General features: G+C 46.4%; 2 protein-coding genes across 5 annotated transcripts in view; one reads left to right on the top strand and one right to left on the bottom strand.

Annotated features, from left to right (window-relative positions):
- Positions 1 to 19,767, top strand: part of Adrb1 (adrenoceptor beta 1) — a 64,147-nt gene extending 44,380 nt beyond the window's left edge. The window contains exons 1-4 of one of the 4 annotated variants that reach the window (XR_015046182.1): positions 1,839 to 1,991; positions 5,229 to 5,307; positions 6,923 to 6,999; positions 8,032 to 19,767. The gene's annotated coding sequence lies outside the window, so the exon portion shown is untranslated. Of the gene's footprint in view, positions 1 to 1,047; positions 1,236 to 1,838; positions 1,992 to 5,228; positions 5,308 to 6,922; positions 7,000 to 8,031 lie in introns of those variants that run through there. The other 3 variants (XR_003835550.2, XM_029472342.2, XM_085834035.1) reach the window with 3 other exon arrangements.
- A 797-nt stretch (positions 19,768 to 20,564) lies between these two features.
- The window catches only part of Ccdc186 (coiled-coil domain containing 186), a 35,147-nt gene continuing 28,729 nt past the window's right edge, over positions 20,565 to 26,982 (bottom strand). Inside the window, exons 14-16 of the mRNA XM_021152007.2 lie at positions 26,395 to 26,605; positions 25,065 to 25,284; positions 20,565 to 24,193 (exon numbers count right to left, since the gene is read on the bottom strand). Coding sequence (XP_021007666.1) covers positions 24,110 to 24,193; positions 25,065 to 25,284; positions 26,395 to 26,605 — 515 coding nt within the window. The 3' untranslated portion in view covers positions 20,565 to 24,109. The remainder of the gene's footprint in view (positions 24,194 to 25,064; positions 25,285 to 26,394; positions 26,606 to 26,982) is intronic.

Genomic DNA, 26,982 nt, shown 5'->3' with positions numbered 1-26,982 from the left:
GCAACTGGAACTGTCTTCAGATAGTGGCAAATGTCCTCCAAGGGGCAAACTTTCCCCCAGTGGAGACCTTCTGCGCTAAGACAATGGAACCCACAATGTGCCCAGGAGGAGTAAGTTTTTGGTGGAAAGTGATGGAAACTGTGTTTCTGGTCAGGCCGACGGGGTTGAGCAGAGATAGCTTGAGGGATATGGAGACGAGAGACGAAGGGACTATACAGACAGAAATCCAGAACCTCATGAGTTTGGTGAGCAAGACTTTGTAATCCCCAAACTGTGGTTTCTGAAGCCTGGGAGTGTGTCCCTCATCAGCCTCCAGCAGCCCTCAGTGAGTAGCCCTTGCTGAGCACCCCTTTCCCTTTAATGGAGCCAAGTCCAGGCCATGTCCAGTGTCCAATGCGACAGGCATTCCTCTTTACTCGTGGCACACAGCAGCCTTAGCATCCAGTGGTAGACGCTGCATTCAGAATTTTTAATGGGCATGGATTTGTAATCCCAGCTTGGGAGAGGCAGAGACAGGAGGATCCCAGTGCTTACTGGCCAGTGGGCCTAGCCTAACTGGTGAACTCCAGGTTTCTCCCGATGAGAGACCCCCGTCTTATAAACAAGGCAGGGCCACTTGATGGTTCATCAGATGATGGCGCTTGCTGCCACTTGAGTTTGATCCCTGAGCCCCACATGAGAGAAGAATCAATGTCCTTCAGAAGCGGTGCTCCACGTGTGGGTGTTGGCACCACACCCTATGCGTTCTCTCAGACACACAATAAATAAGTTTTAAAAATGAGGGAGATGGCTTCTAAGGACTAACACGCAAAGTTGGCTTGTGTGATGTATGCACATGCGTATGTGCGCGCGCAAACACACACACACACACACACACACACACACACACACACACACACACACGAAAACCACTGCATCGAGCCACGTAGGCAGAGCTCAGTTTCATCCTGACCATTAGACAGCCAGCCTTAGTCTTAGAAGTTCAGCTGGGCTTCCTGACGTCAGAGACCCATCCAAATTCTCAAAATATCTATCAATTTCTGCCAGATTCCGACCTTCTGAGGACCATCGTCCCCTCCTATTCCAGCGTACATTGAAAGGCTGTTATGATATGGACTTCAGTTTTGATTGACAGCAGCGCTTGAATAAACATCAGCAAACTTTGTTTCTCCAGATCTGTTGCTAAATCCACTGCTTCTCCACAAGTTAGCAGCTCAATAAACAGCTTCGGCCATGTCCCGCCATCTACCTGACTGTCATTTCACACGCTCTGAATGCTGCATGGGGTGTTAGGAGTTCAACCAGAGAAGTACCTGCTTTGTGGAGTATTTAGCCCAGAAATCCATGACGTGGGAACAGCAGCAGCAAGGGGTGGGGGTGGGGTGGGGGGAGAAAAGCAGTGCCGGGAAACCTCAGGTGACCAAGGCCAGAGTAGCTTTGCATGTAGGTGTCATGACCTCCAAGGAGGACATGTGATGCTGTTTTTCATTTCTCCCTGATGCAGCCAAGGGTGTGGGAAGGGTCTTGCTTTTGAAATGGAGTGATCTTCTCATTGTACTTGGATAGAAAAGGAATCTGTCTCTCTTTGGTGTATCCCCAACCATGGATGCTCAGATAAACGATCCTATTTCTCTTTGGTAAATCCCCAACCACGGATGCTCAGAGTACCCTGGGTGAATGATCACCAGCCCCTCCTGAATCTGCACTCACACCCCCGAATTAGAAAAATAAATGGTAGGATCATTTCTCCGTTGTGCGTGGGAGTGCTAACTTCTCAAATCTGTATGAAGATTTTATAAACAGTATACTCCGTGGTCTCACCCTATATATAGGAGGAGCAGGGCGCTGTGTGAGTAGAGGAATGGAAAGGCTGCTTACACTTGTCTCACCAGCTCACACGCCCACACCCAACTGTCACCCATCCTGAAATTCCTACCATTAGAGTTACCACTTCTGCTCTCGCACGGGACTGCAGGAAAACCTTTACCCAGGTACCGGGCCACTGATTTGTTTCCTCGCCCTCAACCTCAAGTCGCATCAGTTTTTTTTGTTTTTGTTTTGTTTTGTTTTGTTTTGTTTTTTTTCTATTGCAAATTTAAAAGGATCAGAGTGCTTATAGAGACTAGAAAATGAAAAGGAAAAAAATATTCTTTACCCTAGAGAAACCCTTAACAGCGGAGGAGGGCACACATGATGATGTTGTGTGGGTTGCCTGAGCTGTCCGTCCGGTGAGAAGGCATTATTCTCCCCCAGATCCTATGTGACCCCCTCTAATTGTGAGAAAAATCTTGAAAATCCCAAGGTATGGGGACATTCTACAAGATCATTGTAGATCAGGCAAAATTAGTCATTTAAAAAAAAAAAGGAGGAAGGCTAAGTTAATGGCATTGTTCAGAGCGGACATGGCAACTAGGGACAAGACGGTATCTAGAGTAGATCCTGGGCTAGAGAGAATTAGCGGAGAATCAGATGACAGCCAGAGTTATTCTACAATAGTACAATGTTCTAAGGAAGGAAGTTGGGATAAATGGAGTCTGAGACTGGAACAGATACCAACCACAGAGATTGGGTGAAGGGTCAACAGAAACTAACTCCACTGTCCCAGCAGCATCACTCCCAAGTATATTAGGCAGGGTTCTCTAGAAGAGCAGAAGCAATAGATAAGGGTGGAGTGTCCAGCAATGGCTGCCTGCACACTGGAGAGGCTGAGAACCCAGTGGATACTCAGCCCACAAAGCTGGCTGCCTCAGAAGTTCTTATCTAGTGGCCAGGGGCATTTCTTGGAGAGCTGCTGGCCTTTGGTCCATGCTGAAGGCTGAAGAACTGGAGCGTGAGGCCAGTGGAGGATGGCAGCTGCAGCGGTGGTGGTGGCAATAGACGTTCCTGCTTGGGAGGAAGTAGAGGCAGGCAGGGGACAAGACCTCTCCCTCAGTCCACTCATCAGAAGGTGGTCAGTCTCCTGCCTGAGTTCTCTCTGGAAACGTCCTCACAATCTCCTAAGTGATTCTAAATTCCTTTAGGTTGGCAAATAAGAACAACCATTATATCAAGGATTTGGGGGGGAGGGGTAAGTGGGGGGGGTGGAGTCTGGGGGGAAATCAGTTTTTCTCTTTTAAGCAACACCTCCACTCAGGCTATGGAGGAAACCCTGGGAGGGAGCCATGCCCTAAGCAATTCTTTCAGTTTGGTGGTGATGCTCAGCTGGGTCATCTCCCATCACCATGTGCTTGGGCATGTACCACTCTTCCTCCTCCTCCTCCTCCTCTCCCTCCTCTCTCTCCTCCTCCCCTCCCCCTCCTCCACACCCCCAATCCTGTGGGTGCTGTGTTTCCCTCAGACGTGACCTCTGCTTGCTCCCTGAGCCCAGGCTGCTTCTAGTGCTGCTGAGGATAGAGTGGGAGCTTGTTCCCCCTTGCATGCTAGACTGGGTCTCAGTGGTACATGTCTTGGCCATCAGGGCCCTAAGTGCCAGTAGTCTTTTCTTTTCCAGTCTCCAGGCAACCAGACCTCGCAGAGGACGTGCCTCTGATCAGTGTAATGCCTTCTGGCTGAAACAGGTCTTCTCCCACTTCAGTCCTTAGGGCCTTCCAACCAGCCAGCCTCAGGCATCCACCACCTTCTCTCTCAGTCAACCCACAAGGTATCAATCCTACAGTTAGGAGGTAGCAACTAATATGATTCTATGAGTTGGGTCACCACAGCACGAGGAGCTGAATTAAATGGTTACAGCATTAGGAAGGGTGAGAACCACTGGAGTAAATAAGAGAAGGCCAGACTGTCAGGACACAGTACAGAATAGCTCTTCCTACGAGAAGTACAGAATAGCTCTTCCTTCCCTATGAACAGCACAGTGGAAGGGCTGGGGAAGCAGAGCAGTCCTCAAGCTGGCCGTCTGTCACACTTCATATTTGTCTTAGGGTTTTACTGCTGTGAACACACACCTTGACCAAGGCAACTCTTATAAGGACAACATTTAACTGGGGCTGGCTTACAGGTTCAGAGGTCCAGCCCACTATCAAGGCAGGAACATGACAGCATACAGACAGGCATGGTGCAGGAGGAGCTGAGGGTTCTACTTCATCTGAAGGCTGCTAACAGAATACTGGCTTCCAGGAAGCTGAGTCTTAAAGCCCATACATACAGTGATACACCTACCCCAACAAGGCCACACCTACCTCAACAAGGCCACACCTACTCCAACAAGGCCACAGCTTATGTGTATGCAAATGATTTCTGTAATGCCTCTGTGAGAGTTTTCTTTCTCAGTGTAAGTGTAAGCTACACCGTCCTCTTGAGGCTTAGCATCTGTCCCTCCCTCAGAGACATGCATGAGGTTGTTCTACCAGGCCAAGAATCTGAGTTGCCTTTGAAGCCCATGGCAGAACTGAGCATAAATACACGCAGCCCAGGGGTTTCTGTCTCTGTATGGTCTGTCTGGGATTCCTGCTTAAACACTAATCAAGATGAAGCCTGGATACCACTGTCAACAGAACAGGTTTAGCCCGGGCAAAAGCAACAGGCATCAGGATGGGAGCTAAACCTCCAGGTGAAGAGAGCCTGGTTAAAATTTGGGGTCATGCTGACAGGCAGGAGGCCACCACAAGCACGTTACCCAGTGGGAAGGAAGGCCTTAGAGTGTGTTGCAGCGACACTACCAAAGATAAAGGCAGTGAGTGTCCAAGAACACCTGTAACTGGCTGGAATTTGCTACTGACGTTTTGCCCTGAGCTTCAACCTTCAAGGATTCTGGGAGTCGTGTGGTACTAATACAATCCCATCTCTTCCTCAGAGGGTCAGATTTGACTCTTGTTGTTTGCTGTTAAGAACCCCCACATAACATAAACATATAACTTTGTCCCTGATGTATGTAAATGAATCACATGCAAATGGTTCCCTTGTGCCTGGAAACTCCATCTTGAATAATTGAGAGGGGAGGGAACCGGGCTGGGGCTGCTGTTCAGTGACAGAGCAAAGTGTGGCTTTGTTCCCTCCTGTATCGCTACTAAGTAACATCCGACATCATGTCTGAGACCTAAAAACCACTGGTGAGCCCAAGAGGGCTTGTGAGTTAATTATAACATTGTTCGCTAAGTTTGGCTTGCGGTTTTCCTCTTACAATCAAATGTCAGGCTGGGGGGAGGGAAGCTTAGTCGTGTGTTGCCACGGATGTTTTTAACCAAGAGTCTAAGGCTGTTTCATATTTTTGGCTTCATAATTCCCATTTCCAGTTCTGATTTGGGAATACAGCAAGACTGAAGTCCAAGTGAAAACAATGCCCTCCCCTGCAAAACAGCCTGGAGTTTCAAGGTAAGAAGTTAAGTTTGGTGGCCAAGGTTCTAGTATCTGAGAGGACTCAGTGGTAGAGCACCAGCCTAGTGTGCAGAAGGCCTGGGTTGTAGTTCCAACCCTTGACCAAAACTCTGTAATCAAAACTACTGATGCTTCTCTCGCTATCAAAAAGCAAGTGTTAATAGCCTTAAAGTCTTTTAGATATTGTAGAGTCTTCTAAGCGTTTCATGATTATAGTGTTACTGAGAAATAACACTAGTCATTGTATCCGTCCCTCCTCGCCAACTACATACATGCTCTGTGTCAGACGATGCAAACGGAAGAGGGGCTGCTGCACTCCATAGGGGTCTGGGTGGGAAGAGACACCATTGCATTTCAAGTGTAAACTCTTAGGGCTTCTGTACGCAGACATCACTGGCTCTTGGTTTTCATAGAATCCAGAATGATCTCGCTGGGTCAGCTATCCCGTAATAGACATGGAAGAGTAGAGAACCTGAATTCTGCCCCTGCCTTAGTTTTTAGACCATGCAGCCTCAGTCCCAGATCCAAGCTGACCTCCAAGTGTCCAGGTCCTGAACAGCCTTGGTGACTGAGGAAGGGTTAGGCAAAATCTGCTGAAGGAAGGCAAGACTGCTCAGTGAGGCTCCCAGGGAGTCACAGCAGCCAGTGGGAAGTCCTCTTCCCACCCAGATCCCTATGGACTGCAGCAGCCTTACTTCCGTTTGCATCGTCTGACACAGAATATGTATGTAACTGGTGAGGAGGGACGGATACAAGGACTGGTGTTATTTCTCAAGGCTCAAAGTCCCAAGAAGACATGCCATTTTTGTATCATCGAAAGTTTGTCTTTCCAAACAGAACTTGGTCTCCAAATGTTAGGTGTGCGGAGACTGAAATGTCCACAGACCCCAACCCACCCACCAGACGCTCTGTGGTGAGCTCTCTGTCCTACCTATAGAGTGACAGCCTGCTTTTATTTATAGCACTTGGAACCCTCCACAGTTCCTTTTCTTACTTGATCTCATTTGCATCTCAAGAAAAGAGAACCGAGTTTGATTCTAATTTTACCAGTGAGGAAACAGAATCATGCCCTTCCCAAATCCCGGGGATATGAACCTATGTTTGAGATGGCGCCTTAAAAAGAAGTAATTACATTAAAATGGGGTCACTGGGGTGAGCTCTAATCCAATCTGACTGGTGTCTTTATAAAGAGAGATTAGAGTACAAATGCAAACACCCAGGCAAGGTCACGTGAACACACAGCAAGAGAGTCCTGCAAAGACAAGAGGGAGGGAGGCCTGCCACAGAAGAAGCCAACCTCTCCCCACACTTTTGTCCAGAAGTTTTGGCTTTCAATATGGGGGGGTCCTCTATTTTAAGCCACCTAATCCTTGGTATTTTATTATGGCTGCTACTGCAGACTAATACAGACTCCCAGGTTCTGAAACTTTCCTGAGGTCTCACACTTAGCAAGAGCCAGAGTGAACTTCATTTCTCAAGCCCTAGACTTTGTAAAGCCTTTATGGAATAAAATGTTTTGCGTATGGGAACTAATTCTGCCACATAGCTAGCTGGTGATGTACAGCCGTTCTCTCACTGACTGACCGCCATGTTGTTCAAATCCTATTTATAGCAAAATGTCTCCAGGCATGGGGGAGGATGTTCCAATGTTCCTGCCCTGTTCCACAGTCCAACCACAGGAAAGCTAAGGTAAGCCTCTTTCTCTGTCCTGGTTTGTCCAGAATCCAGTGTCTCAGCACCAGACAGAGAATGACAAGGATTTTTAGGAAACAAAGAACCTGCCATCTTCAGTGGAGCCAAGGCCCGTGAGAACAGCCCTCTGGCCAACACACTTACGCCCCAGCACCCTCCCTAGCCAGCTGTTGATCTGTCGGCTGCCTCCTGGTGACTTCAGTCTGTGGTCTTTTGCTTTGCTTTGGGACATGGAACTGAAACTCGGGTGTGAGCAGGGTTTTACACGAGGAACCCGTTTCTCTCTTTCCTCCTTGCCTTGGGGTTGGAGGCTCACAGGCTCCAAACTGGGTTTAACCCCGGAAAGAATGTCCTCAAACCACAAGGAACAAGACTTCCTCTGTCACAGAAGTGGCCCCACAATGGGTGGCTAAGGAGTCTCCTCTACATGGGCCCCGTCACTCCCTCTGCCTACAGGGCTGTAGCTACATTTGTCCCTCCTGAAAGTGGGTGGGGGCAGGGAGTGCAAGCTGACTTTCCCAGCAGGCGGACATCTCACTATCTGGCTAAGATAGTAACTGTTGAAAGTGACAGTGACATAGTCCATACTCACAGATGCAGCAGCACACTCACTTTTGGTTCTGGAGCCAGGCTCTGCCTAAGGTCTACCAGACATAATGACATTGCATCCTGCCTGGCTCGAGGGCCAAAAGCTAAGGGTTCTGAGAACCCATGTTCTTGCTCATTAATTTAGATAATGGGTTGGATTCATGAGAAGTCTGGGATGCCATTTTCTTATTAACATCTTTGTAGCTTTCAGGAAGGTCATTAGATCCATATCAACAAACACATACACTTGGCAGTGGTGCCAATATACCAATAAAAGCCAATTCCCAATCTGTGATCTCCATGCCAAGTGATGGAGTTAGATCCTTGCCTGGGCTATGGCACGGTAACTCTGGAGTTGTGGGAATCTTAGACGTGTCCTATTGGGGGTGCCAGGAGCAGCCATCCCCCCACTTATAGTGACTTGTGCAATGTCACACTTAGGACCGTCATCAAGCATCACAGCGAGGTGCAGGAATGGGAGGCGACTGCCCATCTTCACGATTCCCACAGAACAACTGCTCAGACTGCCAGTGCCACGCAGCCGGGCGCGTGTTTCCACTTGCTGCAAGTCTCTAGTTACCTCTTAGGGAGGTGATCACGGCAGTGTTGGCGTTGGAACCGAGGGCCTTGACAACTGTGCTCAGAAATCTCGCTACCATTGAGTGTGATGCCTTTTGAACCCCATCCCACTAAACTTATCATTAAAGCTCCAGCAATGTTTCCAGCTATACACGGATGGAAATAGCTTCCGGAGGAAGAGTCCCCCAGATTCCAAGTCAGAAACTGGAAGAGAGGGAGCAACCCAGGGCTGCTTTCCTTCTGGCTCAGCGGATCTTAGGGACCTCACGGGTGCAGAAGGGAGGCGCTGGGAGGCCAGCAGTCGCCCACGAAGAGATCTGCTCCTGGGAAAGTCCTCAAAGCCAGGTGAAGTGTAGCATCCTGAAGGAAAAAGGAGGGCGGAGCAGTGGGCCACTCCGCGGGAATCAAAGGCGGGGGCGGGGGAGAGGATGTGGTGGGCCGCTGACAGAAAGAAGTGGCTGGCTGCAGGCTCCAAAGGGGACCTGTTCCCAGCTTGCCACTTGGATGGCACCTTTCAAAGCCCCACGGAGACAACAGGACAAAGGGATGAGAAGCTCTGCAGTGAGGGTGCGGCTCCTCCCCGCCTTTGAGCTCAGCGCAGCCCCGGAGCCGCCCTTGGCCGCTCTGTGCTCCCTCACTGGTGTCCTTTGATCCACCAACTGCTCCAGCCCTTTCGAGGAAGCCAGAGGAGGGGCGCCCAGCTCCCCACTAGAGGGGAGGTAGGATTTCTTTGAAATGGAACGACAACGATTCTGTTGGCTTAATAGGAAGCTATCCACTGCAGACAAAGTTGGGTTTGCCTACCAAACCAAGATACTTCTTGGTTGTTTGCAAGAAAGCTCCCTTTGATAAGGTGACTCTCATTCACAGAGAGGCTGGCTGGGTGAACAACGTCCTTCGGTTGTTATGTTAGGGGGTGAGAATGTAGCGCCTGCCCAGACAGGACAGTTCTCAGGCATGGCGTGAGAAGCCGCCTTGCTGTGTTCCTTCACACTGCCTTAAAGTTTATGAATCCTCCGCAGACCACACCTTGCTCTCCTGGCTGGTTCTGCTGGTTGTAATATCTCATAAAAACAGCTGTTTACAGACTGCTTGGTCATTCCCACCCTGAACTCTTCCTGGACAGGAGGCAGCTGCTCTAGAGTTTAGATGTTTAAAACAAAGCCCTTCCAGCTAGGCTCACAGCCTTATCTTCCAAACAACAGAAAGTAGAGCCTTTGGTAACACCATTCAGATTCAATTCAAACCAGCTTCTCAGATTTCAGAGCACCAGCAACTCTGTTTAATGTCCCAAAAGAACGATTTCTGAGCTTAAGAAATTACAGACTGAGAGAGCAGCAGAGTCGCTTGCTGGAGTCAGAAGGATGAGATGTAGGTCTGGCCGGGGTGAGGCAGGAAGAGGACGTCACAGTGGTTCAGGCAAAGCGCCTGTAAGCACGTTGTCCTTTCTTCCAAATGTCTACCCTTGAGAGTAGGAAGTAAACTTCTCAAAGAAGCTCTTGATGTTTTCTGGGTTAGAGTTTGGGCGAGAGTGAAGCCATGCTCTAACACACTGTGTTGGGCTAGTGCCTGCCGCTGAGACTGCTCTAAGGCTGTCTGTCACCTGACTCTGGAAGGCAAGAAGCCCAGCTCACATTTCAGATACCTGAGGCTCCTGAAGACAGCCAGGTTGATAAGCCTGAAGAGAGATCCTCCCAGGGCTGGGTGGTGACAGCTGGTTGTTTGGTAACATTCCTCTGCCATCTAGTGGCACCAGCCTACACTTCCCTCTCAGATGAACTTGGAGTTCCCACGCTCCGATGGAGTTCCTAGATTTTTTTTCTTTCGTTCAAATTGAGTTTTCTAAATCGGCCATCTTTAAGGGTCAGTGGGACAGTTCAGGAAGTGAGGGTGTTTCTCACCAAGTTGGAGTCTTAAGAGCCATTTGGCAGAAGGAGTGTATCTATCTATCTACTCCCACAAGTGGTCTTTTGGCCTCCAAACACACTCAATGGCAACTGTGTGCATTTGCACATTAATTAAAAGCCCATCTCAAGAGGTCCATCAGAGAAAGGCCCACTCCACAGAACTGACTTTGAATCTGTGCCATGATGCTGGCCAGACACTTCACCATGGGGATGCAGCCTGGTAATCTGTGACAAGCGACAACTTGTTTCCTCCTATGAGTGTGCTTCCTAGCACAGAAGCCATTCACAGCTGTAAAAAGCATCCTTGCAGTCTCTATCCCTGGAAACAGGACTCCATGCTGTGTCTCCTCTATGTCTTGCTCTCTGAATTGTTTGAGGAGGTAGCAAAGACTTCAAGTTCATCACGCTGTTCTCCTGACTACAGCCTTCTGCCCTGCCTGAAGCCTTGTGCTGCCCTCGGGCGGGCCTCTGAGAGCGAGCCCTGTTCTACTCTGGTGCTCTGAAGTCCGTGTTGACAACAGCAAACATTTATTCAACGCTACAAGATCGGCTCTGAGGTTCTTGATACTCTCACTGCATCCAGATGCCGCAGTAGAGATTCTCAGAGAACTCCCTGGAGTGTATCTCCTACCGACAGCCTCTGCACACAAGGAGAATGACACAAGGTCAAACCGGTGACAGAAGCGAGACTTATGCTCAGGCAGATGCTAATTAATATATACATTCTTAGCCATTTGGCCACTGCTTTGTTCATATTCCTCTGGTGCAATTTTAACTAACTTATCTAATTTTTCAGGTGATCACAAGTCCAGTCTTGGGGGCTGTGGCTGTTTCTCAGTGGCAGAGCACGAGTATGTCTAAGGCCCTGGGTTTGATCCTTAGCACTGCAAAAGAACAAAAATTTAAAATAGGGCTGGGGCGCAGGTGAAGGTAGGCAGAAATGTTTGCCTGGAAAGTATGAGGACCTGTGGTTGGATCATCAGAAGCCATGTAAACTGGCTGCACAGTGCAAGGGCCCTGTCATTCCAAGCATGTCTCATGGCTGGGGTGGTCATAAGCCATATCATGGGACCCCACTATACTGCCTTACCAAGTGAATATGCTGTCAAACTGTCTTCTAAATATTTATGGCTATACCCATAGAGTGGTGCTGCTCTCTACTTTGGTCTGAGAAGCTTCTTTTTGCAGTGGGCAGCAGTCAATGCAGACTCAAAACTGGTCAAAACGTTGAGAATAAATGTTGAGTGCAGAGCCAGAAATGGGACAGTGTATCACCTCCACAAGGGGACAGTGTATCACCTCCACAAGGGGACAGTGTATCACCTCCACAAGGGGACAGTGTATCACCTCCACAAGGGGACAGTGTATCGCCTCCACAAGGGGGACAATATATCACCTCCACAAGGGGACAGTGTATCGCCTCCACAAGGGGATAGTGTATTGCCTCCACAAGGGGATAGTGTATCGCCTCCACAAGGGGACAGTGTATCGCCTCCACAAGGGGACAGTGTATCACCTCCACAAGGGGACAGTATATCACCTCCACAAGGGGACAGTGTATCGCCTCCACAATAATAAGGAACACCAAGGGAAGGGGAATGGGAAGATGATCTAGAGGACAGGAGTGGTGCTGGGAAATGCTGTGTTCTGGAAATGGTGTGGCTATTGTACTCCTGCACTCACAGAAGTCATGGTTACCTGTGGAAGACCTACAGAAGATCAAGCCAGCCAGCAATTCCAGCATGGGTGGAAATGGGTTCACGAGTCTCCAAGCCCAGTTAAGGAGCTAAGGACAGCTGCTGGGAGAGGAGTTGTCATTTTTCTTTTTGAGTATGGCTACATGTGCACTCAAGCAGCAGTAGCTGGATCCAGTGGGTTCTTAGAAAAGGAGAAGAGGAGAAGGAGGAGAGGGAGAAGAAAAAGGAGGAAGACATAAATGTACTGAGGTGTGTGCTGGGGTCATCCAGGAGTAGTAGGAGGGAGGAGCTGGGGTTGATAGATCAAGATACAGATGAATTTTTTAAAAGATTTATTTATTTTATGTATGAGTACACTGCTGCTCTCTTCAGACACACCAGAAGAGGGCATCAGATCCCATTACAGATGTTTGTGAGCCACCATGTGGTTGCTGGGAATTGAACTCAGGACCTCTGGAAGTGCAGTCAGTGCTCTTAACCACTGAGCCATCTCTCCACATATTAAATTATTAAGGAATTAAAAATACCCTGTGATAGGGCCTGAGAGATGACTTGACAGTTAAGAACACTTGCTGCCTTCCACAGGACACAAATCCAGTTCCCAGTACTCATGTCTGATGGCTTGAAACCATATGTAACTGCAGTTCCAACATGTCTCATGCTGGCTTCCATGGGTGTCTATACATGTGGCACACACACATACACATACCACACACAATGCTTTTCTAATCTTTAAAAAAAAAAGCAGATATCCAGGCTTATTGCAATTTCATAATGCCAAGATGTCTCAGCATCGGAGGAGAAGCCAGGAGTGAGTTACACATGGGACTTACGTGCATGTTCTGAGCAACAAAACATTTTGGTTAAGACTTCCCAGAAAGGCTCTGTGAATGAGTCTGTTAATGGTAACTGGTATAGCAGAAGTGACAAGCCCTGGTCCAAGGTCAAACACAGAGCCCATGAATACAATCAAGCCCATTAGTAAACAGTAAAAAAAAAAAAGTCGGCTTTTGACAAACTCCTCCAACACGGAAACAAACACTGAGTCCCCAAGCTAAACATGATAGCATAAAAACATATTCGTATTTACAGAGTTTCAAGTGTGCGTAGAGCTGTAGAGCTGTCTATTGTTTGGCTTGAATTGAAACCCTTTAGTTCCATGGCTTCTGCTTCTTAAAGCCACTTGAAGTTTTAAAGACAACCCTGCTACCTGCTCTTGCCCCAGCCTGCCTCTTGAGTCACTTTCCATTCTGTTCACTAAGGAAAGTGTGTCTTCCCAGGGAAGGGCCATGAGAATGGCTGAAATTACCACCACTGCGAGGGATGGGCGGCAGGGGACTGTATGCTCACTTCTCTTGAGGTTGCTTAAAGGCTTTCTGCGACGTCCTCTCTTCATGGGACAATGAGGCAGTAATTGGTTACACCCATAAATTATTTTTCTACTTAAATACTTCTTTATACCTTTTATTCAACTTTCACAGACGTTTGACTCATACCAACTACTTGGGTTAGAAGAAATGTCACCAACTATACTTGGTCTTGAAATCCTGGGCCTACATAGACAATCTCATCTTTTGTTATTAGCATGTATTAATTCTATCTAGTAACGGGCTCTTTTATGACATCCATACATGCCCATGATGCACTTCACTGTGTTCATGCAGATTCCTGCCTCTCTTCTACTCTAGTCCCAACCAGACGTTCCCCTTCTAGGTTTGTGTCCTTGTGTGTCACCTTCTGAGTTTCACTGGGGTCCCGTACAAGTGCAGGCAACCTTACCAGAGGCTGCATCACCAAAATAAAGTCTCCTCCCTTGTCAATCTCTATCTGGGTAAACTCTGGGTGGGTGTGGCACCATGAACTTGCCTCCTTCCTTGGCAGTGTGGGTGGGCCCAACCTCAGGCAGATCTTGTCTGTAAAGGTCCCGTCTTTACTTTATAATAGGTAATGGAATTTAAACATGAGAAACTAACTCTTTCCCACTCAATGAACAAGGAAGCTCAGTACTCGCATGGGCTTGAGCTACAAGAATATGTATCTTCGGAATTGTAGCAAAATCTCTAAGGGAACTTTTCATTACAGGGAACAGAATTTTTAAAAATACAGAAATATATCCCTAAGATTAAAAACTGTATACAAAAGACTCTTGGAGACAGTGGTGTTTGGTTTTGCTTTGGATGCGCACATCTAAGCTCTTCCTTCCTTTCAGCTCAAGTGTAGCCAATACCACAGGGCAGCCCACGGCCAGGACAGGGTTTGTCATTGTGGAGTCCTCTTTCAGCTCAAGTGTAGCCAATATCACAGGGCAGCCCACGGCCAGGACAGGGTTTGTCATTGCGGAGCCAGTGTCCACTCCCATAACCTGCTTGCTGAAAAACGGGCAAGCAGCAGGAAGCAGTCCTACTACACTGGCAAGAAATGTGTGTCGTTTCTGTATTTTACCATAGTGGGGGCTCTGCATCATCTTCTGCAATGACCTGCAGAGTAAATTGTATCTTGTGTTGTACAAGCTAATCTCAATTACCCAGGAAAACATGACCACACGGTGATCCACTGTGATAACTGTTCCTACGCTCATATTAATTTTTCTTTGGCACTGTGTAGTTTGGTCTTGTGAATGCTTTAACAAATAGTGCTTAAGGAACACTGGCTTGATCCCAGCCACTGTAAGTGGAGAATGCATGTTCTCTTTATGCCTGGTGCTGTGTTAGGGCTGAGCAGCCTGACATCTAGCCATGGATGTCGTCGTCACAGGCACAGGGCATTTTCACAGCTATGGCAGTAGGTGAATGAAGCTGAGAGAAGGCACAGCCTCTGAGCTTACATATGTCCCGACACGTATGACAGTGAAGTGCTCCTAGATCATCATCAGCTTGTGTTGTCACACGTGTGCGCCTGTCGGTGGAATGGTGAGAACATCTGATCATTCCAGATAGGGTACTGAGGCTAGACCAAAGAATCAACTGCACCCCGGCTTAGCTTAGAGAGCCAGTGGGTTTACTGCAGTTACTTAAGAAACATGGGTGAGTTCACAGTGCTTCACCACAAAGCTCACTTCTGTATGGGAGAGGACTCGGGACACACCTCGCACGCAGCTGAGCTAACCCACGGGAATGTCTTCTCTCCCAGAAACCACTATTGTGTGCAACCTTAGGAAGGGACCTTGCCATCTTTAAGTTTCTAGAGCTTCCTATGACTTGTCAGTTTGTTGCTTTTCTTCCCAGAGTCGTTGGGCTTCCCTCCAGGTGGGGATGTTTCTATTAGGAGGAAAGAGCTACAGCTACTTGCTGAAGGCCAATGTGGCCCAAAGCACTGACATGCTGATCTCACCCAAGGCTCTCACTGTGTGGCAATGCAGTCACTGACAGTTCCCTGGATGTCCAGAAACACTCTTGTTGTTTCTCTGCCTTTTCTCTGAGACTCTAGTTCCCCTGACAGATCTCCATTAACCAACCTCCCTTGACTGCTGGGATAAGCTGCCTTTCCGTTTCCCTCATGGTCTTTGATTCAAGGATCCTGGTGATGCTTGTGAGAAGTTTGGATATGCTAGCTGTGTCCTCTGAAGCCTCCCACGCCCAGGCTGCCCGTGCAGGCTCAGGTCCTTTTGTTGTCTCCTCCTGTTAGATGATTTATAGTCTTCCTCATGCCCGCTATCAGCTGCACGTCACTCAAACTGTGGAAAGCACCAGGCGTTTCCTGCTTAAATTTCTTGGTGCTGTGGTTAGCAACTGAAAGCAACTCAAAGATGCATTCCATGTGGCAGAGAATGATAATTAGCTTGTCAACTAAATTTAGAACAAAGTCTTCTGTCTGAAGGTAACTATTTCAAAATAACTTCTTAAACTATTTTCAAGTTGCCCTTTGCCTGAAATGAAATATTAATAACTGATATATCATCCATACTTTAGAGTGGTTGAGACTTTCATGTAAGACATTACATTGAGGCAGTTTTCCTGGTGGGTGGTATGTGATATTCATGGCTGATCATAGTGCTTTAATTCGTTAACTCATGAAGGTCCCTCCCATTCATATGCATCTCATCATTTTTGGTTGAACATGTTGAAGACTGGTAACGGGGGAAAAGATCCCATCACTGTGGGTCAAGAGCATGATGCAGAGGTAATAGGTCTAGTCAAGCATCATTCCTAACTCTTTCCCTATACTCTCTCTGTTACCACCTCCGCAGGACTGCTTGCCCTGTGTAAGCTCACGCCAGATCAAAGCCCAGGATGGAGAGGGCAGGTGGACAGGAAGTCCCACTCCTAGAGAGGGAGCTCTTACCGACTGACAGGTGCCAATCATGCCCCAGAAGGCCACAAATCCAAGAATATTTAGGCAGCATAAATTGGGTCTTGATGGGTGGTAGGTGACTGAAATTGGGTGGGTTGGAAAAAGGGTAGATCTGGGAGGAGTTGGAGGGGGGATGTATGATTAAAACACAGCGTACAAAATTCTCAGAGCTAACAGAAACGGAATTCCAGGCATCTAGACACATCTGGAGCATGGGATGGGATTTGGGAAGAGGGATGTAGACGGAGCACTTAACATTCTTCCAGTGCTACCTGGCTGTGGCATGCATCAACTCAAGCGCTGTAGGTGTCAAACGAGGGTCTGAGCGTAGAGCTGGACAGCAGATCTGAGAGGAGGCTGCTTCCTTCTGGCCACAGCCTTCTCACACACTCCCTTCCGGTCTTGCCTCTTCTGGGGGGGAATCAGAATGCTGAAGGGGATCTTTGAGGCAACAGATAGGTGTGCACATACTGCCCCCGCTTCTCATGTGCTTGCCACTCATGCTACATGAGCCTCAAAAGGAAAACCTAAGCCAGAGGGAGTGCAAGCACCCTTGCAAATAGTTTTGTGAGCAGATTATAACGTACAATACAAGCCCACCATCCCTCAGGGGAAACCTGTCGGCTTGGTGTGTCCACCCACAACTCTTTCACTGCAGATCTCCATGGAGGCACTGACATAGTGTTCTGTTCTTTAAGAAAGGCAACGCCATCAAAGCAACAAGTCTGAGAGAGGGCATGTGTGTCACCTTTAAGCACTTTTCATATGCCTTTGGTTTTCAGACTTAGCCTCGTCCGACACCCACATCACCGTTCCGAGCCCTTTCCCAGTCTCCTCTTTAGACCATAGAACTACTCTCTCTGCTAGGCAAGCTTCATTATCCTTTCTCTGCTGAGAGAAAACTGAAACCCAGAGAGATTAGACTTGCATAAGGGCCACAGTAGCAGCAAGGTAGGTTCTTCCAAGTCTGAGGCATTTCTCTTTTGTTTTCTGGTGGCCTTGGCTGGAGATGGGGCAGGTAAGCAGTGAGTGTCACAGACGGGATAGAGCAGGGCACAGGTGCATCCCACAGCAAAGCTGAAGGAAGGGGCGAGTGCCCATTGTCCAGCCTGCCAGGAAATCACGCTGGGCTCCACTCCTTTAATCCCTCCCTCCTCCAAACCTCTACTGAGTTCAACAGGCAACCAAATCTGTGATTTCCTCTTCCTTTTTCCCTGGCTGCAGTTTGGGGGAGGGGGAGGGGAACGATCTAAAAATGTCTTTAACTTACTGCGGAGTGGGGCTTGTAACTTGGAGAGACAGCAGATTTGTGAATTCCTGGGGAGGCTTAATGTCCTTTTCATCTTCCAGGGTGGGCTGAGCCCCATTCAGAGCAGTTGATTAGGATGTCCCAGTTCCTCTGGCATGTTTGTCTTTTGAATTTAACTAAGTTCTTTAATGCCACAAAGGAAAAACAAACCGTTCTTACAAACAAAAGCTGTACAGCCTGCTGTAATTTGTTTGTTTGTTTTTGTTTTCCTGAGTCAGGGTTTCTCTGTATATGCCTGGTTGCCCTGGAACTCACTTTGTAGACCAGGCTGGCCTCGAACTCAGAAATCTGCCTGCCTCTGCCTCCCGAGTGCTGGGATTAAAGGCGTGTGTCACCAGAATAGCCCCGAGTGCTATTTTGCTTTCTATGTATCGAGTAAACTATAAAACACACAGTAGCAACTCTGAGGAAGATGTGTGTCCGTGTGTGTAGCTGCGTTTCTCATACTGAGAAGAAATACGCACACTTACCCAGCATGACTTGTGACTTTAGGGATCAGGCTTCATGTAGACAGTTAAGGGACGAATTCAGAGTCAGGGCCGCAGACCTCATTTGCATTTGACGTTGGTCTTTACCCAGGTGCCCCTGAACCAGGATTATTCCTACTTTGCATACTCAGAAACCATATTAATGTTCTAAGCCTTATTTTTTTCTGTTAACGAATCTCTGAAAAAATGGGGCTAACCTGGGAAAAAAATCAGATGCAGTGTACCCCAGTTTCTTAATGTGGCTTTAAAGAACTTTTCCTAAGGGCAATCTTAGGTCCTGGTGGAGCACCGAGGCTGGGACAGGAGTTCAAGTCTCCTGAGACTGCGCAATGCCGCCTATACAACTTGGTGAGACTCCTGTTAGAATAAAAGGGGCCAGGATTAGTTTCATGGCCAGGAAGCTTGCCTGTGTGATCTCCACAGGTCAAACACCGGTACTGCTAACATCACCTTTTATTTACATAACAGACTATCTAGAGAACCAGGGCAACCCTTGAAACATTCTCTTTCCTAACCCACGTACCAGTGCACAGGTACAGACACACCCACTGTTATGCCCTTGTAACAGATCTACAATCCTGTTTTAAAAACAGATAACATGGAACTGCTCAGCCACCTTGATACTTTTACCCATGAGTCTTCAGCTAGACTTTTTCTGGAAGTCCTATCAGTTCAGACTTTATCCAAGCTGCACGCAGACCCCAGAATCCGAATGGAAGTACTCCCGACGAAGCTCAAACTCCACCCATGCTGGTTAGTGTTTCATTGTGCAAAACAGACAGAAAAGTTTAGACTTATTTCAGCTGTTTCCAAGGGTTCCGTCCGTAATGAGCTGTCTCCATTGCTCTGGGGCCTGGGGTGGCAAGGCACAGTGTGACAGTATGACGCAGTGGGGCAGCTGAGCCCCAAAGCAGAGAGAGGTGCATGGAAGATACACCTGAGAAAGGGCTTAGCTGCTCCACCAATGACCTGCTTCCAGTCAGGTCTTAGTTCCTCATCTTTCCACACCACAATGCTACTAAATTACAACCCCATCCACAGATCAAGTCATCGATTGGGACAAAGCCCTCAGGATCCTGTAGCTCTCAGTGGCTGGACCCACCAAGCCTTCAACACCAGAGCCTTGAGGGTGTTTGTCCTCAAGTCATAACACAAGAGGAAATGGTTGACAAAGACTTCTTAACTTTAAAGTCCTTTTCCCTTTCACCTTTCTCCTTTGATTGACCTGCTAAGTAAAGGCTAAGTAAAGGAGAGGAAAAAATGGAGAACGCAGGCAGTGGATGCATGTAGAAGACTGCTGCAGCTTCTACTTTGGGCGTACCTCTATTGGGGGTGGGAGAGAAGAGTCACAAGTACCTTTGCTGGCTGTATCAAGTGCTCTGGAATGGAAGTTGAGTCCTAACTGGGATAGGCTGTTTAGAACCAGGAGCAGCACATGTACTCTGCGCTACACAGGCTCTTAGCATTAACGCAGATTGGAGAAGAGCCTTTCGCATGATACAGTTTTGAAATTAGATCATCCAGGTCTCAGAACGCACCGGAACTTCTGACTTTTTTGTACGTTTGAAGCTGGTGCCATGGCTAGAAGACATTTAGCCATGTGTTTTTTAAAAGGTAAGTATATGCCTTTAAAAAGAAATCTATTAAATAGCTGCACTTAGTTCTAAGGGCACTCACTCTGTCAAGTATGACCTGTGTGGCTTTTGACTCCCAGTTAGAGAATGCTGACAGTTAGCAACTCTCAGCAGAGCTACCAATACAATCCTTCACTCTGGCCACATTCGCGCCAAACTCCAAGCCGAGGAACAAGCTAATGCTTGCTTTGGCATGGGCATCTATCTGGGTGCCAGAAGGGACTTACAGGGCAAAATGGGACCTGGCCACTGGGTTTATCCTATGCAGGTGACTAGCCAACCAAGCTACAGCTGTATATAAGAGCTGCAGAGTTATGCTGACAAAAACCATTGATCAGCAAGTTAATAGTACTCGAGGCAAAAGACATGGGGGAGGGGGAGGGAGCTGAACACACAAATCCTACTCCCCGTCCTTAGTGCCCACTAATTACTAAAGACAAACGACATGGAAACAATACACAGCTGCTCCAGGGGTGAGTGTAGCTCAAGGTTTATTGAACCTAGCAGGCAGGAGCAGCATGTCTGAGCCCGTATCCAATGGTTCCCGGCAGGCAGCTATGAGGACATCATGGACTTCCTTCATTGTCACTACCTCTACTCTACACGTGTGGATTTCAGAGGAACTTCCCCAAGAACAAATGGCTTATGTGATGGGCATAACAAACAAAAGGGATCAGAAATTTCAAGATTCGAAGTAACCCAAGTGGTGTGAACCATTGTTCACACTGACCGGAGGACGTTAACACCATTCTGGCACACAAGTGATTCTTTACTGTTAACAAGGCTGGAAGCTGTGGGCACTTAAGGTGCACAGCCTTGTGAAACTTCAGAATGCATCCCAAGGTCACCATCCCAGAAGACACTTTCTAGCCAGCTTTGCCATCGGTAGTTTAAGTTTAAAATCACATCTGGCAGTCGTGTTTGACAGGATAAAGATGAATGTGGGAATCAGTCTACTTTAAAAGCCACAATCAATCAGTGTGGAAGAGAATTGCTAACAGTGGAGAAGTGGTTTGCTGGGCCATGTGAAATGTGAGAGTCACCACAGACGCCATCAACAGACAACTTGGTAAACAGGCACTGCTTATTTAATAAGTACAGAATGTACACAGACTCCCCTGAAGAGCATCACTTTATACAGAGTATTTACAGAATGCACAGTGTAGTCAACCCAGGGTTACCTATACAACGCAGACACCCCTGCACTCGGGAAGGGAAGATAGCAGCAGGCATGAATGATAGCCATATGCATCTCAAGGGCCCATTAAAGAGGAAACATACATCTCAATATGCAACTAAGTTCTTGTTTAGATTAGTTTGCTTTTTTCAATTATTTCAATTATTTCTCTTGTTCACTTTAACAATTTTCGGTCACTAGTGCCACCAATTGGTGTTAAGTATTAACAATATCAGTATGAAAATGAACTGAAAAAAAATTCTTGAAAAAGAGATTAGTAGAGTCAATAGTCCCATAGCATGAATGTCATTATATATATATAAATCCTTACCAGGGCAACATGTGTCACATTTACAGTATTGATAGTTTCTGGGGGGTTTGTGTTCTTCCAAATTTAGACTAAATTTTCTTGTAAAAATATTTAGAAAATAACCAACAGCCTGTACAAGGGAATTCAGAAGGCTGCCCGACAGAATTGGACTCATTTCAGGAGCATGGAACAGGCACCAGTCAGGCGGTTACGAAATGCTAAAAGTCTACTGTCTTCTTACAGTCTTTGGATTTTCCCCTTCCAAGTCAGGAGACACGCAGAGCACCATGGGAACAACACTCTCCCCAGGCCCGAGCTCCAAGTCAGGCTGAGGCGCTTGGCTCATCTACCTGTGCAAGCGGAACAACACTCTTCTTAGCCCAGTGGCAAAGGCCAGCCTGAGAGTAAGGCCTGAAGACCCATCCTGCTGTTGTCATGAGACCACAAATCCCAAGGGACTGGAGAGTGATAACCATGACACCTGTAGTGTGCCCAGCAAAGTGTTTATTAGGCAAATGTATTTCTTAAGTGAATGAATGACCTGTGTAGCCTGATCGAGTCATTTTAAATGGTTATGGAGAAACAAAACCAAACCACCAACAACTGTTCATTGTGTCCAAACACACCATGTTCAATCCTTGGAAATGAACAGACTCAAAATCTCAAGTGGTATGGAAAAAAAGGAGTCCCAAGCACTCACTTTCAGATGAAAGCCAGGAAAGTGTGCGTACCCACACATGCATGCACACCAACTTCTTGCCCAAGGATACCAAAATATTACTAAATAGTCATTTACATTTGTAACTAACAATGATCAAATTAATTCACACTGTCATCTCAGGGTCTCTCCTCCACGTATTCTAGGGGGAGAAGAACCTCAGAAACAAATCTACCCCAGGAGTGCGTCCTAAGTCAGTGGAGGTTCTCTTGGACATAAATGCATTTCTTACACATGATTTTGCTCAGTCTTGACCATATATGAAAGGACATAGGAGATGCCTAATGAAAAAGAAAATAAAACTTTTTCAGCTTTTTAAGCTTCATAGATATGGGAGGACAGTGTGTATGATCAAAGCACGGCTTTTAGTAATTATATTTTTAAATTATTACATTATTAAGTTCTCCAAGTACATGGCGGCACAAGTGCTAACACAAGCTTGTCCCATTCTATACCAAATGTGTATATATGTTACGAGTGCCCAGGTACAGAATACTGTGGGCATGATCACTGGTTGGTCTCCACTATGCATTTTCATGTCTTGGGATTAAAAAGCCCCAAATGCTCTAGCTCATGACTCAGCATCACCCGAGGAAACAGGAGGCGTAGCTAGGCTGCCTACGCTCTGTAGACCTCCCCAGTGCTAGGGAAGTGTGTCTGGGAATACGTGGGAAATAATTCAGAATATTGCACTTACCCTCTTAATTTTTATTCTAATAAATTATTAATAATAAAAAGAGCAAGACAGATGACTAATACTTTTTACAACTATCTTAAAATAAAACAACTTTGAATGCATTTCACACTGAAGCTAAGAGATATGTTTTGAGTAATAACATAATATTCACAAAGACATTATATTGACATCTAGTATTACATTTATAATCAATGTTGATTTGAGGAAATGTTAAAACACGGTAAAAGGGCACTGACATCATGACTGTAATCTTAGAGCCCGCAAAATTCTATTATAGTCCAGGCTTCCAAGGCATCTGCATCTCACTGTGTACTCGAGGCTCGTCTGTAATACTCTCCCTTCACCTCCTGAGGGCTGGGATGATGGGCATGAGCTGCCATGCCAGGCTAGAGCTCATACAATTCTTTAAAGCTATATATCCCAAAGCTCAAGTTCTTTAAGAGGAAAAAACAAACCAAAAAAACCCCCAAAAACAAAAAATAAAAACCAACCCCAAACCGAAGCTTACTGAATATGCAGCAAGCTCTCTCAGGATACAGGCAGCCTCACAGGATGCGGTGTTTTAGGTTCTGGGATGTAAGACGCTACCAACTGAGAAAAACTTCAATGACAGAAGTGCTGATACTACAATTGGCAGCATTTAAGCGTACATCTTAAACACTGTAAACATCCAACAAGATACACAATTCAGCTCCAGAGTCCCCTCGGCTGAAGACATAACTGTTAAAGAACATACAGAAACAGCACTTGAGGAAACTGAGCATCTCCTCATGTGATGGGCACACAGGAGCCTCCGCCCAAGCCCTTTACATTTCCCTCTACACAATGTCAGTAAAACCAAGGTATGGCAGAAAGCACCTCAGCCTTAGAGCTTCACACATCTGTTCCAATGACTGGATCCAGTCCACATGTTGAAATATAACAAATCCACAGCAAAGTTTTAAGTTCACAGAGTTTAAAATCATTGTTTACATCACTAACGATTTTAAAATTTAACTAGTAACTCAAATGTGAAAATATACCTATGTCATATAAGGAGACCTGACAAACAGTGCCCAGCCAGGGCTAATTCCCTACAGCCAGCTTTCCTGTCTACTTGTCAGTAAACTCAGAACTGATTTAAGTACGCACACACATCCTCACACCACAACCCAAGGCTACTCCGTGACGGGGGCTGATTGTGATGGGGTTTTAAGATGTTTCCAGGCTGGCTTTGAACTCATGAGCTCAAGAGATCCTCTTTAGCCTTCGAAGTAGCTAGGCCCACAGGGGTGATCACTGCCCAGATCAGAACTGAAAACCTTTATAATTCCTCTAGATTTCTTTTTTGTGTTGCAGAAATGGTGAGCGGTTGGATAATGAACACCCCTCTTTAGGAAGACTTTTCACAGGCTGATGTCACTAAGGAAAGGACGGTGGTTACGTTTTTTTTTTTTTAACCCTTGTACTAATGATTAGCACTTTAGGGCAATAAGCAAATTCAATATTGAGTTAGTGACAAGGTGGCTGACTGCACCACAGAGAAATGATCTTTGCTGAGCTCACAAAGCTCACGGCACACACACCACACACCCATTCATAAAAGGGCACCTCTACACAGGGAAGCAAAACCAATTTTTGATTAGTTGACACAAAGCAGGGACTGTTTGAGGACACTGGACAGTGGCACCTGCTGCTCTGTGGCTCGGCTGTCTACTAGGCAAGAGCTTTGTGTTAGGCTTTCTTCGTCCTCTGCTCCAGTTCATGCTGGTGTTTAATAAGGCGTTCTATTTCTGTTCCAAGTGTTTGCAGGTTTTCCTTTAATAAGTGGGGGGAGAGAAAACAGAAGTACTAAGTAAATGAAGTACTAAGTAAATACCTTTTGAACCACTTTTGTCTAAACTATGAAGCTGAGTGATTATTCTTGGTACTGACATAATCTAAACATGGAGGTTTTAGTGAAATAGGCCTGTCCATTGCAGTTATAATTCTTTTTTGAAACAGGCGCTCTCTATGTAGTCCTGGAACTCACTCAGTACACAGACCAGGTTGGCTTCAAACTCACAGGCGTCCTGCCTCTGTGAGGACTAAATGTGTGAGGTATCACAGCCTGCCCCACGTTATAACGTTTTTACTGCAGCTACAGCAAGTTTTAGTGCATAATGATTACTTTGGTTTAAAACTATTTTTAAAATCTATTCCTGGTTATCAAGTCCATGCATAGCAAAGACAGAAGCGTTGGGACAACAGCTAAAAAAAAGCCACAAAATATACTTAAATGCTGTAATACTGAAGTTGTAATTGAGTACTCATTCTGCAAAAGCCATCCACTGTGAAGAAACAACTGACCTCAGTGTCTGAACAGTAACTGAGCTGACTTTCTCTCTCTATCTGTGTTAGCAAAACAGCTTGGGGCTGCAGAGATGGCTCAGTGGTTAAGAGAACTGACTGCTCTTCCAGAGGTCCTGAGTTCAATCCTCAGCAGCCACATGATGGCTCACAACCATCTGTAATGGGATCTGATGACCTCTTCTGGTGTGTCTGAAGACAGTGACAGTGTATTCATAGAAATAATAAATAAATTTAAAAAAAAGAAAAAAGAAAACCAGTCTGACGCTAGGCGAGACTATGGAAGAGGCGCCATCCTGCCCTGGTTACTGAGTGGTAAATAAATAAGAAACACAAATACCTTCAAAGTAATATTTTTTAGCAATGTATCTTCCAAAACAGCCTGTAATTTTCGGTTGATTTCCAAAGAGAGCTCCAGTGTTAGCCCGCTGTCAGCGGGATGGGATGTGTACAAGGACGCCATGATGCCACCGCGTCTACTCAAATGCACTTTGTTAAAATCAGATGCTTCTGAGGAAAGTGTGCCTGATTCTTCTCGTAAAACGTAACTCTGAATTATTCTGCAAAACAAAATGATACTCTGGGTGCTTGCAGAATAAAAACACTGGGGTTTGTAGGAAGCAATGAATCTCAAGCATAAAGATGATCAACATAAAATATATCCCGGTTAGGCCAGTAACCTAAGTTAGCTTAGACCTTTCCTTATTCATTAGACTCTCTCTTAACCTGTCCCTTTTTTGTTGAAGGAGTATAGGCACAGCTTTTCTGTTTCTTTCCATACATGTATGTAAATATTTTAGTCATTACTTTATTGGTTTGATTTCTGTTAATATTTTCTATTAAACAACTACTAAACTCTATTTTGCCCTTTCTTTTAAAGTCTACAAGCAGGATTTTCTACAGGTATAGAAGTACTTCAAAATAACTGTTTAAGAGGATTAGCATAAGACTCAACTATGAAGCTAACTCTTATTTAAGTAAGGGTGGCATCTGGGAGAGGAATATCAGGTGCAGCAGAATTGCGGGTCAGTCAAGCTGCATCTGGAGCTGAGCTGAGCTGGGCCTGCCCCTCACAGGGAAGGGCTGCTCTTGGAAGACTGAGAACACACCCTGCGTCCCAGTGGCTCAGGGAACTGATGGGCTCATCCCACGCCATTAGAGTGTCTTCTACAGGATGAACCTGAGTATCACCCCTCTGATCAGTAGGGGGAAAAAACCTCTCAAAACTCCATATATATTTTAGAGTCATTCACTTTTAAAGGCTAATTGTTTTTTTAAATCCAAAATTATCTTAGTATGTTAAAAAAGCAAAATCACTACCCTCCACTCTCTCTCACTCACTCACTCATACACTCTCTCCTGATATTCTACCTTGAAGGAGAATATCTACCTTTAAGGTTTTCTCCCATCTCTGTATCCCCAAAGCTAGAATACAACAGGTGATCCAAAAAGATGGAGACTTGGATGGGAGAAGAATTACTAAGCAGGCAGAGCACTGCCATCCCAGCTACACAAGAAGCTGATGCAGAAGGACCCCTGGAGCCCAGGAATGCAGGGCCAGCCTGGACAACATGATGTACCCCATGGAAAAGATCAGCTCTTCATCCACTTCTGAGGCCATGCAAATGGCAGGCCTCGGACACAGGCCATGCTACCACAGCAATACATACTTGGTTTTTTTTCTTATTTCTTCAACCAGCTGTTTGATGTGGTCCTCCATGAATTCTATTTTCTCATTCTTCCGGGCATGGGCTTTCTGCAGCCTCACAATCCTCTCAATCAGCATGGCCTTGTCCACTTCTGGGAAGTTGTCCACAGCCACTGAGGAGCTGGTATTCTCTGGAGATCGGTCTTCAGCACTGATTCGAGCATTAAGTGACCCTGACGAGAGAAGACCAAGCTCAGTGAATGTGACCTCCATCTCCCTTACCCCATCTCATGCTTTCTAGCAATACTGCCCACTATGGACAAGAATACGTAAGTGGTTATGTGTGGCCACCATTCTTGTTTAAAAGACAGCAGCAGTCAGCAGTGTCTGTTACGTTACACAGAAATGAGATAATGAACTGACAACAGAGAAACAAATCTTAAAAATTAAAAAAGGAAGAGCAAGCCTAAAGTAATTTTAAAAGTAAATGATACCACTGAGAGGGGGAAAAAAAGGAGAGGATACTCAAAAGGAAGTGGGAGGGGAAGGGAGGGGAGGGGGAGGGGGAGGGGAGGAAAGGGGAGGGGAGGGGACAGGGGAGGGGACAGGG

Source organism: Mus caroli, unplaced genomic scaffold, assembly GCF_978045245.1.
Source record: "Mus caroli unplaced genomic scaffold, Mus_caroli_1 scaffold_20, whole genome shotgun sequence".
In the NCBI taxonomy this organism is placed as follows: Eukaryota; Metazoa; Chordata; class Mammalia; order Rodentia; family Muridae; genus Mus; species Mus caroli.
The sequence above is the reverse complement of the archived record's forward strand: the minus strand, read 5'-3'. Positions and strand labels throughout refer to the sequence as shown.